The sequence below is a fragment of the Oncorhynchus keta genome, chromosome 28 (assembly GCF_023373465.1).
Source record: "Oncorhynchus keta strain PuntledgeMale-10-30-2019 chromosome 28, Oket_V2, whole genome shotgun sequence".
NCBI lineage: Eukaryota > Metazoa > Chordata > Actinopteri > Salmoniformes > Salmonidae > Oncorhynchus > Oncorhynchus keta.
The window spans coordinates 56,539,588-56,555,202 of NC_068448.1; the positions used below are offsets into that span (position 1 = coordinate 56,539,588).

Sequence of the window (15,615 nt, forward strand, 5' to 3'; positions counted from 1 at the left end):
GAGGCACATCTTTATTAAATAAGGAGATCCAGAGATGCATCTACAATTTAGGACCTGTCTGCCCAAAATGTTGAAAATTAACATAACGTACATAAACAACATTCAATTACAATTAGACTGAATTACATTATATATACTTTAGTTTCAAAGTTAGATATACATTGTAATCTCATGTAACAATCTCTCATAGATACTTATACAAATATTTGGTAGTGTTGTGTTGGTGGGAAGTCTGTCTGTAGCCAAAGGGGTCGATTTTACTGACCTAAAACCACCAGATGTCGCACGCTACTCACTTTTATTCGATCGATACTCTGCTACAAGTAGTAGGCTTAGCTACAGTAGCTATGGACAAAGTAACACAGACAGACCTGAATGGTGATGGGGCTTCCGGATCAGACAAATCTCAAGATCTGGACCATGTGAATGGGTGTTACAGGGTAGATCGTGTGTGCACTTTGACTGGGGATTTGGCGGCAGCAGTTCAACGTTCCAAGAAGAAAGTTAGCTCTGTCCAATCAAAAACACTTTAAATTATGCGCATCGCGAGCGTACGATCGACTATGATTTTTAAATAAATACGGTTAAAGTTTCCATTGAACTCTAATCGATAGCGATTTTTGTTGATCTTAATTTTGATGTATTTAGCCACACATTAGCCAACAACGCACCTAGACTCAGTTCACAGCCAGCTAAAGTAATTTATATTCGCAGTACTTTTCGAATTTGGTTTTGGGCGCCATTGAGTTCCTCGCAGATTTCAGCTGCATCGGAGCTGACGTGGTGTTACGTGTGTGTTGGTTCTCAGACCATCCATTCGAGGCGTAATCAGTGATTTAACGTTAATCAGTGGCTGCATTCGCTATCTATTGGTAAGTTAGCGAGAGAGAAAAAACGATACTACCCGGCTAGCTAAGTTAGTAAATAGCTAACGACTGCTTATTCAGCTTGTTACTTAGCTAGCGACTGTACCAATCTAATAATGTAACATCCAGTGGCCTAACTGTAACGTTAGGTTGCTAGCTTTAGCTGCCACCACCACCTTGAGCATGCAAACGGACAGGATAGCTTGAAAGTGGAAACAATATGGTTGACTATTGTGAACCTTGCTTAGCACCCAGTCACGGTCAAGACAGAGTTTGTAATGTAGTTACGCTTAGGCACACAGTCAGGATGTGCAGTAGTACAGTACAAGGTTTTGTTCCAACACAGTAACTTTAGCAATTGGCAGAGGTAGTAGTAGTATGACGACTAACGTGAATTAGCCAATCATTCATTTTCCCACCTTTTTGTTCTTTATAGGACGATTATCATGGAAAGCAATGCCTGTCAAATGCAGGAGCAGGGCAGCGGTGGTTCGCTATCATCACTAGCACAGGTATTTAAAATGGAGATAGACCTTCCTCAAAGTGTTATGATCTGCAGATGTCCATCATCCCTAAGCATAGTCTCCAGATGACTGTGATGCTGTTGCCTTGCATATAAGCCAGACAGATCAACTGTTAATGGGAGATTTCATTTCCCAGGTAGCAACAAGGAGAGCAAAATCAGAGGACAGAAACTCAAACGAAGATGTTTCTAATGCACACAACAGGAGAGAGCTTCCCTCCAGAAGACAGGCATACAGGTATTACTTTAAATTAAAGTGTAGAATAATAGAGCTGCAATACATTTATTTCACAGACATCTTTACAAATGTGTTTTTCTCCCCAGAAAAGTGTCTTCAGATCCAGCAGGTCCAAAAGTTGAAGAGATAAAAGAAGAGTGCAGTGTCCCACCAGCGCCCGGCATGCCAGCCTCTATTTATCAGACAAACCATGGCCAGTTCAGTAAGTCTCACTGGAAGGGACATGTGTTTCAAAAATAAATATGTTTCTTTAAAAATCCAGATGTATTTGGCACCTCTCAGTCTCTGATAGTCCATAGTTGTTTTGGTTATGTGAAAGGACAAGACCGCATACTACACGCTCTTAATTAATAAACTGATGTAATTGGCAGCTGTTTACACAATTTCTGCATAACCAAATCGCATGGGACGTCTGTGTAATGCTCAAATGATGACATTCCTGTCTAGTGCCTTTTAATTTTTAAACACGTAGGCATAATGTTTTCACTTAATTTGAAGTGTCCAAGCTTTAACAACAAAACAAATCAATGATTGTTTAATTTTTCCCCCTGGATTTATTTTATCAGTGGTGGCAAAGGTCATGAGGCCCCCAAAAATTTAAATGTAGAAGTTTTGGTGACTTTCTAAAATGACATATAATTTCCCCTTCCAAAATGAATGAAAAAAATTATAATATGCTGACAAATATAATTTCCCCTTCCATAATTAAGTCCTGCAACATATTGGTCCATATCAAATGAAATGTCACATGCACCAAATAAAACAAGTGTAGACTTTACCGTGAAATGCTTACTTACTTATGACGAGCACATTCCCAACAATGCAGTTAAAAGTAAGAAAATGAACAAATGGATAAAACTATAATAGTAACACAATAAAGAGGCTATAATACAAGGAGTACCAGAATGGTGTACAAGGTAGTTGGGGTGATACATTTTATATTTTTGTACCTTTTTATTTAACTAGGCAAGTCCGTTAAGAACAAATTCTTATTTTCAATGACTGCATAGGAACAGTGGGTTAACTGCCTTGTTCAGGGGCAGAACGACAGATGTATGTATACCTTGTCAGCTCAGGGATCCGATCTTGCAACCTTTCCATTACAAGTCCAATACTCTAACCACTAGGCTACCTGCCACCCCGAATGATTAAGGTAATACTGTATGTACATGTAGGTTTGATTAGGTGATTGATTGAAGTACATGTAGGAAGGGGGTGAAAAGCAGAAAATCCGGGTAGTCGTTTAATGAACTGTTCAGCAGTCTTATGGCATTGAGGTAGAAGCTGTTCAGGAGCCTTTTGGTCCCAGACTTGGTGGTCCAGTACCGTTTGGACCATAATAGGTCTTTAGTGATATGGAAACTGAACAACTTGAAGCTCTCGACCGTCTCAACTATAGCCCTGTCGATGTGAATGGGGGCGAACTCGGCCCTCCGTTTCCTGTAGTCCACAATCAGCTGACGTTAAGGGAGAGGTTGTTGTCCTGGCACCACACTGGCAGGTCTCTGACCTCCTCCCTGTAGGCTGTCTCATTGTCATCGGTGATCAGGCCTACCACCGTCATGTCGTCAGCAAAGGTAATGATGATGATGGAGTTGTGTGCGGCCATGTAGTCGTGGGTGAACAGGGAGTATAGGGAGGGGGCTAAGCACACACCCCTGATGGCCCCCCATGTTGAGTGGCAGTGTAGTGGATGTGTTGTTGCCTATAATCACCACCTGCAGGCGACCTTCAAAGTCCAGTATCCAATTGCAGAGGGAGGTGTTTAATCCCAGGGTGCGTAGCTTATTGATGAGCTTGGAGTGCACTATAGTGTTGAATGCTGAGCTGTAGTCAATGAACAGCATTCTCACGTAGGTGTTCATTTTGTCCAGGTGGGAATGGGTAGTGTAGAGTGCAATAGAGATTGTGTAATCTGTGGATCTGTTGGGGCAGTATGTGCATTGGAGTGGGTCTAGAGTGTCTGCGATGATGGTTTTGATGTGCAGCCTTTCAAAGCATTTCATGGCTACGGATGTGATTGCTACACAATAATAACACAACCTAGTCATTTAGACAGGTTACCTTGGCCTTCTTGGGCACAGGGACTATGGTGGTCTGCTTGAAACATGGGTCAGGGAGAGGTTGAAAATGTCAGTGAAGACACTTGTTGTTGGGTCATCACATGCTCTGAGTACGTGTCCTTGTAATCTGTCTGAATGTTAAACTGTTTTTAAAGGTCTTACTCATCTGCTACAGAGAGCGTGATCACACAGTTGTCCGGAACAGCTGGTGCTCTCATGCATGTTTCGGTGTTGCTTGCCTTGATGCAAGTATAGAAGGCATTTAGCTAGTCTGTTAGGCTTGCATCACTTGGCAGCTCGTGTCTGGGTTTCCCTTTTGTAATCCATGATAGTTTGCAAGCCCTGTCATATCCGACAAACATCAGAGCTGGTGGAGTAGTATCTGATCTAAGTCCTGTATTGACACTTTGCCTGTTTGATGGTTCGTCAGACACCGTAGTAGAATTTTCTTATAAGTGTCTGGATTTGTGTTCTGCTCCTTGAAAGCGGCAGCTCTAATCTTTAGCTCAGTGTGGATTTTGCCTGTAATCCATGGTTTCTGGTTAGGATATGTTTGTATGGTCACTTTGTGGACTATGTCGTCCATGCACTCAAGCCCCGTTTCCATTGGTACGTTGAAGTCGGTAAAAGGTTAGCGCTGTCGCTAGCATAACAGGCTAGCTAGCTAGCTTAATTTCTATCTTGCTTGCCATGGCATTGGCTATTAGCTAGCTAGTTAACCAAGCAAACCAAACGACAGGTTTAGTACAGTATGATGTAGCTACCTAGCTTTTAATATGACCTGGCCAGCTAAAATTCCTGCTAGCTCACGTTAGCTAACTAGCTTGTTTCAACTTTGATTTGCATGCTAATGTTAGGTAGCTAGCATTCGAGGGCTGACTGTTCTCATACAATTATATTGTGTAGTGCAAAAATGAATGAATCCAGCTATGTTGGTAATTTGTGTCATGTCTGACTACTGCAGTACTGTTTGTCCATGTGCTAACTAACAGCAACAAGCCCAGATGAGCGAGCTAAACTTCGTCAGCATCCAGCAGTGATCAGCTTGGTGGTTCAATAGAAATGGTGTCACCAGCCCGAATTCCATTTGAGCTGGCACCAGTTGTGAAACTGGGCTGCGCTGGCCCGGGTTTTCCTCAACCCAGCTCGAATTTGGCCCTAATTGGCCCTCCTTTTAAGTGCCAGTGGAAACTGGGCTTTATTAATGAAGCCAGTGACTGATGCGGAAAATCCTCAATGCCATCGGATGAATCACGGAACAAATTCCAACCTGTGCTAGTGAAACAGTCCTGTAACGTCATTGGAAGACTTACCTATTGATTGCATCGCTGGTACTTCATGTTTGAGTTTTTCTTGTAAACAGGAATTAAGAGGATGGAGTTATGGTCAGATTTTTCAAATGGAGGGCGAGGGAGAGCTTTGTATGCGTCTCGTATGTAGAGTAGAGGTGGTGGTAAATAGACGGCTACGAAAAATATAGATAAACTCTTGGTAAATAGTGTGGTCTACAGTTTATCATGAGGTATTCTAACTCGGGCGACCAGAACCTAGAGACTTAATATTAGAGGTTGCGCAACAACTGTTTTGGACAAAGATACACAATAACATATTGGTCCATATTATCAGGGAGGTGTGCTATTTAGCAATAAGCATGATCACCTTTAGTAGCCCAACTGATGCAGCGTAGTCACTGGCTATGAATAAATAAGCTGAAGCAGATAGTTGCCGATCTGTATTTACCTCATTGGGCCAATCATTACCTATGGGGTAAATGCAGGCCCTGGGTCAATTTAACCCCTATTCGTTTGTTGTCCTCAGTTGCTTTTACTCAGGATGGTGCCATCCAGCTGACCAGTGCTCTACCTAGGGGACTACAGGCCTTGCAGCCTCTGACCATGTCCAACTCTGGAAACTCCCAGTCTGCTGCAGCCATCGTCCAGTATTCCCAACAGTCAGGAGATGGCACTCAGCAGTTCTATATGCAAGGCAACAAGGGGATGGTAAAAGGTAAATGCTCTAGACCCTCACCATCAAGGTCTGCCATCAATTGGATTAGATTGGATTATTAGCAGGGGTTAAATTGGGCCGGAGCCCGCCTGGGTTGAGAACGGCACCTATGATCCAAACGAGAGACAGGTGGGGATGAGCCCCAGTACTATTGATTATGCGAATTTTGCCTACAATGATATTTCATAAATTGTTGTCCACATTTTATTTTCTCAACCAACAATACGAGTAATCAACAGCAAAATCAGACAACCCCATAGTAGAATAGTTGACCTATTTAGTTGGTCAGCTTATAAAAATGATAAAGAATCCTATTAAATTACTAGAAGGGCTATGTCATAAACCTTCGAAGATCCAGAATGGGGTGAAAATGGCAGCCATATTGGTCATGGAGAAATCCAAACCAGTCTATATAATTGGAATGAATGGCACTAGAGGCATAATCTTGATTTTACTTATGCAAGAAAAATATAACAAAGGCGTGATATATCAGAAATTGTGTATTATAAATATTTTTGTCAACTTTAAAATATTGTCATATAATCATAAATACATTTTATATGGGTTGGATACCAATTTTCTGTATAAATAGCCTCTAAAATATATGTCAACAGACCATAAATGTATACATTTCTGTTTTCTTGGTAAGCTGAGCGTGCTGTTGTATGATACAATATCAGTACTTGTTTCATTTACAACTTGTCTAAGGCTGTGGATTGACTGCGTAGGTGCCGTTAAGGAGGTAAATGGAACGCAGACCGTGGGGGATAGAAGGACGCTGGATTGGCGGACATTCAACAAATCTAACAAAGTGGATATTCGTGAAATTCGTCATGGTTGATGTATTGTAACAGGCTCACAATGTGGTTACTAAAGTTTGATTTGGATATACACCGAGTGTACAAAACATTAAGAACACCTTCCTAATATTGAGTTGCACCCCAACCATTTGGCCCTCAGACTCTACAAGGTGTCAAAAGCGTTCCACAGGAATGCTGGCCCATGTTGACTCCAATGCTTCCCATAGTTGTCAAGTTGGCTGGATGTCCTTTGGGTGGTGCATCACCTTCGATAAACATGGGAAACTGTTGAGCGTTTAAAACCCAGCAGTGTAGCATTTCTTGACGCAAACCGGTGCACCTGGCCCCTACCACCATACCCCTTTCAAAGGCACTTACATATTTTGTCTTGCCCATTCATCCTTTGAATAACACACATACACAATCCATGTTTCACGGCTTAAAAAATATTATTTAACCTGTCTCCCCTTCATCTACACTGATTGAAGTGGATTTAACAAGTGACACCTAGGGATCATAGCTTTCACCTGGTTTGTCTGTCATGGAAAGAGCAGGTGTTCTTAATGTTTTGTACACTAAGTGTATTTGGCTGGTTTCGCTGCATAACCTTTAGAAGTTGTCCCCTTTTCAGGTTTAGACGAAGTGACTTCGTATAAACTGGTAGCATACAGTGGGGCAAAAAAGTATTTAGTCAGGCACCAATTGTGCAAGTTCTCCCACTTAAAAAGAGGAGAGAGGCCTGTAAATTTATCATAGGTACACTTGAACTATGACAGACAAAATTAGAAGAAATAAATCCAGAAAATCACATTGTAGGATTTTTTATGAATTTATTTGCAAATGATGGTGGAAAATAAGTATTTGGTCAATAACAAAAGTTTATCTCAATACTTTGTTATATACCCTTTGTTGGCAAGACAGAGGTCAAACGTTTTCTGTAAATCTTCACAACGTTTTCACACATTGTTGCTGGTATTTTGGCCCATTCCTCCATGCAGATCTCCTCTAGAGCAGTGATGTTTTGAGGCTGTTGCTGGGCAACACGGACTTTCAACTCCCTCCAAAGATTTTCTATGGGGTTGAGATCTGGAGACTGGCTAGGCCACTCCAGGACCTTGAAATGCTTATTATGAAGCCTCTCCTTCGTTGCCCGGGCGGTGTGTTTGGGATCATTGTCATGCTGAAAGACCCAGCCACGTTTCATCTTCAATGCCCTTGCTGATGGAAGGAGGTTTTCACTCAAAATCTCACGATACATGGCCCCATTCATTCTTTCCTTTACACAGATCAGTCGTTCTGGTCCCTTTGCAGAAAAACAGCCCCAAAGCATGATGTTTCCACCCCCATGCTTCACAGTCGGTATGGTGTTCTTTGGATGCAACTCAGCATTCTTTGTTTTTACCAAAAAGTTTTATTTTGGTTTCATCTGACCATATGACATTTTCCCAATCTTCTTCTGGATCATCCAAATGCTCTCTAGCAAACTTCAGACGGGCCTGGACATGTACTGGCTTAAGCAGGGGGACACGTCTGGCACTGCAGGATTTGAGTCCCTGGCGGCGTAGTGTGTTACTGATGGTAGGCTTTGTTACTTTGGTCCCATCTTTTTGCAGGTTATTCACTAGGTCCCCCCGTGTGGTTCTGGGATTTTTGCTCGCTGTTCTTGTGATCATTTTGACCTCACAGGGTGAGATCTTGCGTGGAGCCCCAGATCGAGCGAGATTATCGGTGGTCTTGTATGTCTTCCATTTCCTAATAATTGCTCCCACAGTTGATTTCTTCAAACCAAGCTGCTTACCTATTGCAGATCCAGTCTTCCCAGCCTGGTGCAGGTCTACAATTTTGTTTCTGGTGTCCTTTGACAGCTCTTTGGTCTTGGCCATAGTGGAGTTTGGAGTGTGACTGAGGTTGTGGACAGGTGTCCTTTATACTGATAACAAGTTCAAACAGGTGCCATTAATACAGGTAACGAGTGGAGGACAGAGGAGCCTCTTAAAGAAGGTCTGTGAGAGCCAGAAATCTTGCTTGTTTGTATGTGACCAAATACTTATTTTCCACCATAATTTGCAAATAAATTCATTAAAAATCCTACAAAGTGAATTTCTGGATTTTGTTTTCAAATGTTGTCAGTCATAGTTTGTGTACCTATGATGAAAATTACAGGCCTCTCTCTTATTTTTAAGTGGGAGAACTTGCACAATTAGTGGCTGACTAAATACTTTTTTGCCCCCGGAACTGACCCTCTCACAATCGTTCAACCCAAATCACAGCCGTGCAACCCCAAAGAATTGTAGGCCTCTACGACCCTTGTCCATACTGCAAAAGCATTCCAGGGAAAACACTTACCAGCTGTTGTTGAAGGTCCAACGCAGATGTTTTCTATCTCTATATCAAATCATTTCTAGCAATTAATTACCTTGCTGTGATTATCAACCATTTCAAAAAATTATGAACCTTAGCAACAATTGAAATGGCTTTTCAAGCAAGAATTGTGCTTGGACTGTCTGGGAGGGGTCCAATGGAGGCTGCTGAGGGGAGGACGGCTGGAACAGATTAAATGGAATGGCATCAAACACATGGAAACTATGGGTTTGATGTGTTTGATACCATTCCACTTATTCCGCTCCAGCCATTACCACTAGCCTGTCCTCAGGAAAAACTGAAAATTATCTGTTATTGTCAGTGGTTTGGAACTCTTTCATAATGACTAATTGTCCGTATGGTGATGTCAACATGGAAGGCCAAAACGCCATCTTACCAAAACAGGCAGGAATTATCTTTTCAAACAGCCCTTACACAAATTTTATTTCATTTTTTAAATTTAACCTTTATTTAACTAGGCAAGTCAGTGAAGAACAAATTCTTATTTTACAATGACGGCCTTCCGGGGAACAGTATGTTAACTGCCTTGTTCAGGGGCAGAACGACAGATTTTTTTACCTTGTCAGCTCGGGGATTTGATCCAGCAACCTTTCGGTTACCGGCTCAACGCTCTAACCACGAGGCTACCTGCCGCCCCCAAAAATGGCATTATCATAATTTTCACAGTATTATTCCAACCTCATTGTGTGGAAATATGTATAAAACTCAGGAAAATCATGTTATTGACTGCACTGGACCTTTAAATTAGTCATCAAGGCTGTACTATTGCAAAGTACTCTTCATCAGGATCCCTGGCAGGAGTCTCCAGAAGCGCCAATATATCCAGAACAGCGCTGCAAGGATCTTGATGAGAGTGCAGAAACACCGTCACATCACCATCATCCCGGAATCTCTGCACTGGCTCCCTGTCTCATTCCCGGATTGAATTCAAAACCCTCTTGCAGTCTTTCCAGTGTACTCATGGCAGTGCCCCTTTTCTATCTCAAATAACTTTTCTCTCTCCATAACCCCACCCGCACCCTCAGGTCAAGCGATATTCTGCTCTCCCACACCCCCCAGGACCAAGTTCCGCTCCTTGGGGGATCGGGCATTCTGCTCGACCGCCCCAAACCACTGGAATGCACTCCCGGACCACCTGAAAGCACAACAGACTCTGGGCTCCTTTTTTAAAACGGGCCTAAAGACCTTTCTCTTTTAGGAAGGCTTTCTGTTGATAGCTGTGCTCCTTGGTGTCCTTGTCTCTTATAGTGTGAGCTGGGTTATTTGTGTCAGTTGCCCTGTCTAGTTGTGTCCATTTCTTTTTCTATTTGGTAAAAAAATCTAGATTTTATGCACTTAGAGATGATTCTGTATAATGAAAAGCACTTTTAAAATGTATTAAATTATTCAAGCTTGGACACTTGAAATTAAGTGAGGAAAGTCACTCAACTGGAATGTCAGAATTTGAGCATTACATAGAAATCACATTTGTACAGAAATTATGTTTACAGCAGTTTATTAAGTATTTAAGTAGTGATAAGTAGAGTGATGTCATGTGTTTTTGTCAGTTGTTTATGTTAGTGTATTATATAACTCACATTCAATACCCAATCCAATGTTTTAAAAAGCTGCACAAATAATCTTGAAAAACACGGTAATATGAAGACATTTGAGAAGCAACTCAAACCTTTTGTCGGACCAAAAAGAAGAAGAAAAAAAGCAATACGGGGTACATACCAGTGTAGGGGGAGGACTCAGAGCAATGCATGTCATCATTGACATCAGGAGGCAAATGATGTCATAGTGATGTCAATGCCCTTAATTGTGATTGCACACATAGCTGGTGGTTTTGGAGATATTTCTGTTCGAGAGCTGAGATAAAGGGTTTCTTTTGGACCTCTTAAGAACAGATATGGCTGTTGCTGGGGATGAGACTGAGTCAGGTATGTTAACTTTAATATTTTGCTTCGTGAGAAAGTTGAAGAGAAAATGGTAACTGTAGAGGAACTCTTCTGCCTTTGTGCGACACTAATACTCTACAGCCTGCGTAGCCTCTGCTTTTTGGATTCATGATTAACTGTACAAGATTGTTATTGTATGATAATATCGCAGTTGTCTACAGACATTAGCTAATAAAATAGAAAGAAAATGTTCTATAAAGCTATAGAACTCACCATGACGTAATAAAGGTATTGAAAATGTGTTGATATCCAGAGAGCTGAGGTTTTTAAGATATGACACAGTTGTTGTATTGCTTAGGATTTATTTTCTTCTCAAAGCAAATACATTAGAATTTACATGTCATTTAACATGAGTATCCTTGAATGTCTTGGTTTGACTTTTATAAAACTGCAAAACAGCCTAGGAAATAACAGTCTTGTGAAATAAAAAGCAGATTGCAACACGCTGAATACGATTGGAAAATGTTCAGTGTTTCCCTGTGCGCTCTGTCTGTCCATCCCCCCCCTCCCCTCTCTTCTCTCCCTCTCTGTGAAATGCTCCAATGCTCTGCCCACTCAAAGCACACACACAGTGGCTGACGTCACTTGTTTTCCTGGAACAGGACCCCAGCAGGGAAATGTAAATGCTAACCGGCAAATAAGATGGACATTGACGTCAGTCCCAGTCATGCTGCGATTACAGGCCGTTCCTTTTGCGAGAGCAAGACGTTACCAAATTAATCATCATATGCAGGCAGCTCCCATGGCACAGAGAAGGTTTATTTAAGGAGAAGTAGGCTACTGTACACAGAGATGGGAATAACACTCTGCTTCATTAAATGGTTTGCTTCTACAAAACAATGTTCTTTGTTCTCTGACTGATTTTGGATGGAATTATGCACAAATTGAAACTATCATGTTGAATTGAAATTCAAATAGTAAAATTCCTTGGCATTTTATTTTGTTCAGCTCTCTGTAGAGCCTGTCTGTGTAGCGATCATATCCTCTCTCGCGTCACCACTCACACACATAGGAATCGGATGACATCAGAACCTTATTGCGTAATCCACTGACGTATTCTTCCATACCTTTTAGTCACTGTGAATGAATTAGACAACTTACCTTTCTGTACTTTTAAGGCGGTGGATGCCTTCTGTTCAGCAAGTTAGCAGCTAATACAAATGGTAGTGCTCTAAGAAGTGTTCCCCATGTCTGTGTTTCTGTCAGCTTCCACTGGTGACATGTCAGGCTACCAGATCTGCACTCCCACCTCCAGCCTGCCCCAGGGCGTTGTGATGGCTGGCTCCCCAGGCTCCCTGCACAGCCCCCCACACGTGGCTGACGAGACCACACGCAAGAGACAACTCCGCCTCATGAAGAACAGGTAGTCTACACCCACATAAAAAATACTAGTTTAGTATAGAATACTACAGTACTTACTATAGAATTATGTAGTATACTGTAGAATACTATACCACACACTAGTATCCCTCGATCATGTGTAGTGCTTAGTATAGATTGTTGTAGTATACTGTAGAATACTATAGTAAATAATATGGTATTATCCACACAAAAAACACTGTAGTAAATAATATAGAAATGTCAGCAAAAACACTACAGTCCACAAAAACAATACCTTTTTTAAACTACAGTATTTAAATTGCATGTACACTGCCAATTCCCCTCCCCCATTTTCTAATTTGTGCCACCCGTGCCAAGTATAGACCATGTATTGTGTTCCCTATGGTTACATACCTACAGGTTATGGAGCATTTACCCTTTTAGTATTTCTCCAGTAGGTTTCCTCAAGGAGAAAGTCCCACACGTTTATGTAAAAAATAATAAAACAAAAACACTAAAGTAAATGCTACAGTATGCTAGAGTCTGCAAAAACACTACAGTAAATACAACACTATACTACAGTCCCCCAAAAATACATTAAATACTACAGTCCACAAAAACACTACAATAAATACTACACTATACTACAGTCCCCCCAAAATACATGAAATACTACAGTCCACAAAAACACTACAATAAATACTACACTATACTACAGTCCCCCAAAATACATTAAATACTACAGTCCACAAAAACACTACAATAAATACTACACTATACTACAGTCCCCCAAAAATACATTAAATACTACAGTCCACAAAAACACTACAATAAATACTACACTATACTACAGTCCCCCAAAAATATATTAAATACTACAGTCCACAAAAATACTACAATAAATACTATAGTATACTACAGTCCAAAAACACTACAGTGAATACTATAGTATTCTTGCCATGGTATACACTATAGTATTTTTTTCATGTGGGTACTAAACAGCCTTTTGATCGATGCGGGTCCTGCATGAGAATGTTGGCTAATCATGATGGAACAGATAATCATAAAAATGCTAATAACTAGATTTTTTCATTCATAAATGCTACTAATTAACATGCATGTGCTGTATACTGCATTCTTGGGCTGCCTTTTTTGAGTGCCACCATTTGCCTCAGAACACACACGGACATGCTTGTGCATTTTTGTGCTTTGTCGTGCTTTCACCTGAGTGTTTGTCACTAAAGACTATCTTTTCTGTTGACATTTACACTCTGCAATTGCATGTAGTATTATGTCACGATTTTGCACAGGCAAATGTAGTCTCCTGCATGTTGATTTTTGTAAAATGCCTAATTAGTCACTCTGTGGTGGTGTTATTGCTTAAGTTCGTTACCATTATCAGTCTTGACTGAAACTTTGAAGCCTTTCTTGTTATGGACGTATGGCCTTGGTATCTTTGTCTGTAGCTACCAGTCTTTTTACGGAGGCTGTGTGTTGTTGCTTCCAGGGAGGCTGCCCGCGAGTGTCGCCGAAAGAAGAAGGAATATGTAAAATGTCTTGAGAATCGGGTGGCTGTGCTCGAAAATCAAAACAGGACTCTCATTGAGGAACTAAAAGCGCTTAAAGACATCTATTGCCACAAAGTTGAATGACCACAGACTGCTAATGGCTTGAGGGTGTGCGCCGCAGTAACAGTTTACAGATAACTGTAATGGTATCCTGGAGAATCCGCTTTGACTCGATGTCCAGCATCTGCTCTCACATACCAAAATATACAAAAACAACACCTCTTTTCCCGATCCACTTGTTTCGAAGACATGTTCCGTACTGTCGTCATACAACATTTGACAGTATCTGGCCAGTTGTGGCGCGAGTACAGCGAGTATTATGAGGTGCCCCTGTTGCTTTTCCTTGTTGCAGGCAGGCAGCCAAAGAGTGCCGGCGGAGGAAGAGAGAGTATATTCGCTGTCTGGAGACTCGCCTCACCATGCTGGAGGCCCAGAACAAGAAGCTCGTGGATGAGCTAAACTACTTTAAGGAAATGTATGGAATTAAGTCGAGTCAGTAACAGTATACTGTACATACTATACACCCTGTAGAGACATGTTATTTATGCCGATCATAACCAGCTACTGTACATAACATTGCACAGTAATGTGTTTATTTTCAATAAATATGCCGTATGGTTGTAAGGCATTCGCTTTTAAATTGTTTTAAACATTCTCATCGAAGATCTGTTATTTGAAGATTTATCAGACAAAATGCTCCCAGAGGTTTATCTTGAATGACATGTGGAGTCTCAGGCCTGCACATATAGCAATGTATAGGCATTATTTTGTAGAGACTAGGGCTTGCATAGAGAGCTCTATCTTAGATGACATTTTACAAAGAAACTAACCAGCATATATTACTGTTCTATAAGAGGGATAAAAAAATACAAAAAGTTTATTGTACTATTTCATTACTATTTATTTAGTTGTTTTTTATTGTTAGAAATCTTATATGCTTCATGCACAGTGCTTTTTTGTTTTACATTTCTGTATTTAATCTTCGTAAAGAGACGTTTTATTGGTTGAATGTAAATGAATATATACCCTGATGTCACAAAGCACAAACCTGCCGAGCTTTTGTTCATAGTTCATGTGTTTGTAATGCTGTTAAAAGTTTGTCTAAAACAATTCAGCTAAATTAACCCATGACCCTTCTTGAATGTATTTCTCTAATCTGCACTATTGTTCAAAAAGTGAAAAACTCCTTATAATGCTTTGATATCAATTTGATTCTCAAATAAAATGTTTTACACAGCATTAAAAATCTAATTTTTGGTGTGATTTCTCTGTATTTTACTTAACTGACCTTGAAATACTTTTCATATTGCTCAAAGTAACCATTTTAATGTTAGTTGCAGTAACACATGATTTTAATGCAATAATGGGCTCCCTGTCCCAGGTACTTTACAATGAATGAAAACATTTGCTTACTTACAAAAGATGCATCATAAAATGCCTGCCTGTACCAAATCTCCAGCTGTGAATATACATTTGATTAATTACATTTGATACATATACAGTGCATTCAGAAAGTATTCAGACCCCTAGAATATTCCAAATGTTGTTACGTTACAGCCTTATTCTAAAATGGATTAAATAAAATGTCCTCGGCATTCTACACACAAGACCGCATAATGACAAAGCGAAAACGGGTTTTTAGAAATTTTAATAGATAAATAAAAAACAGAAACACCTTATTTGCATAAGTATTCAGACCCTTTGCTATGAGACTCGAAGTTGAGCTCAGGTGCATCCTGTTTCCATTGATCATCCTTGAGATGTTTCTACAACTTGATTGGAGTCCACCTGTGGTAAATTCAATTGATTGGACATGATTTGGAATGGCACACAACTGTCTATAAAAGGTCCCACAGTTGACAGTGCATATCACAGCAAAAACCAAGCCATGAGGTCGAAGGAATTGTC

The 15,615-nt window shown here is 40.6% G+C and overlaps 2 protein-coding genes across 6 annotated transcripts in view; one reads left to right on the forward strand and one right to left on the reverse strand.

Moving 5' to 3' along the window:
• Positions 1–12,042, reverse strand: part of LOC118361576 (cullin-2-like) — a 33,459-nt gene extending 21,417 nt beyond the window's left edge. Inside the window, exon 1 of the mRNA XM_052483312.1 lies at positions 11,921–12,042. The gene's annotated coding sequence lies outside the window, so the exon portion shown is untranslated. The remainder of the gene's footprint in view (positions 1–11,920) is intronic.
• LOC118361577 (cAMP-responsive element modulator-like) lies at positions 340–14,952 on the forward strand. 5 transcript variants are annotated; one of them, XM_035741610.2, is made up of 7 exons: positions 340–872; positions 1,303–1,378; positions 1,527–1,627; positions 1,714–1,829; positions 5,509–5,697; positions 12,026–12,182; positions 14,060–14,952. In XM_035741610.2, the coding sequence occupies exons 2-7, from the start codon at positions 1,313–1,315 to the stop codon at positions 14,205–14,207; spliced, it is 777 nt and encodes a 258-aa protein (XP_035597503.1). In that variant the 5' UTR covers positions 340–872; positions 1,303–1,312; the 3' UTR covers positions 14,208–14,952. The 5 variants fall into 5 exon arrangements, with proteins under 5 accessions (XP_035597503.1, XP_035597501.1, XP_035597502.1 ...); XM_035741608.2 differs by having other exon boundaries at positions 359–440; XM_035741609.1 differs by having other exon boundaries at positions 359–440; positions 13,647–14,202.
• The last annotated feature ends 663 nt before the right edge of the window (positions 14,953–15,615 follow it).

Coding starts and splice junctions, on each gene's coding strand:
- LOC118361577 (XM_035741608.2), top strand. Junction 1,628..1,713: donor TCCAGAAGACAGGCATACAG/GTATTACTTTAA, acceptor TTTTCTCCCCAG/AAAAGTGTCTTCAGATCCAG. Junction 5,698..12,025: donor CAACAAGGGGATGGTAAAAG/GTAAATGCTCTA, acceptor TGTTTCTGTCAG/CTTCCACTGGTGACATGTCA.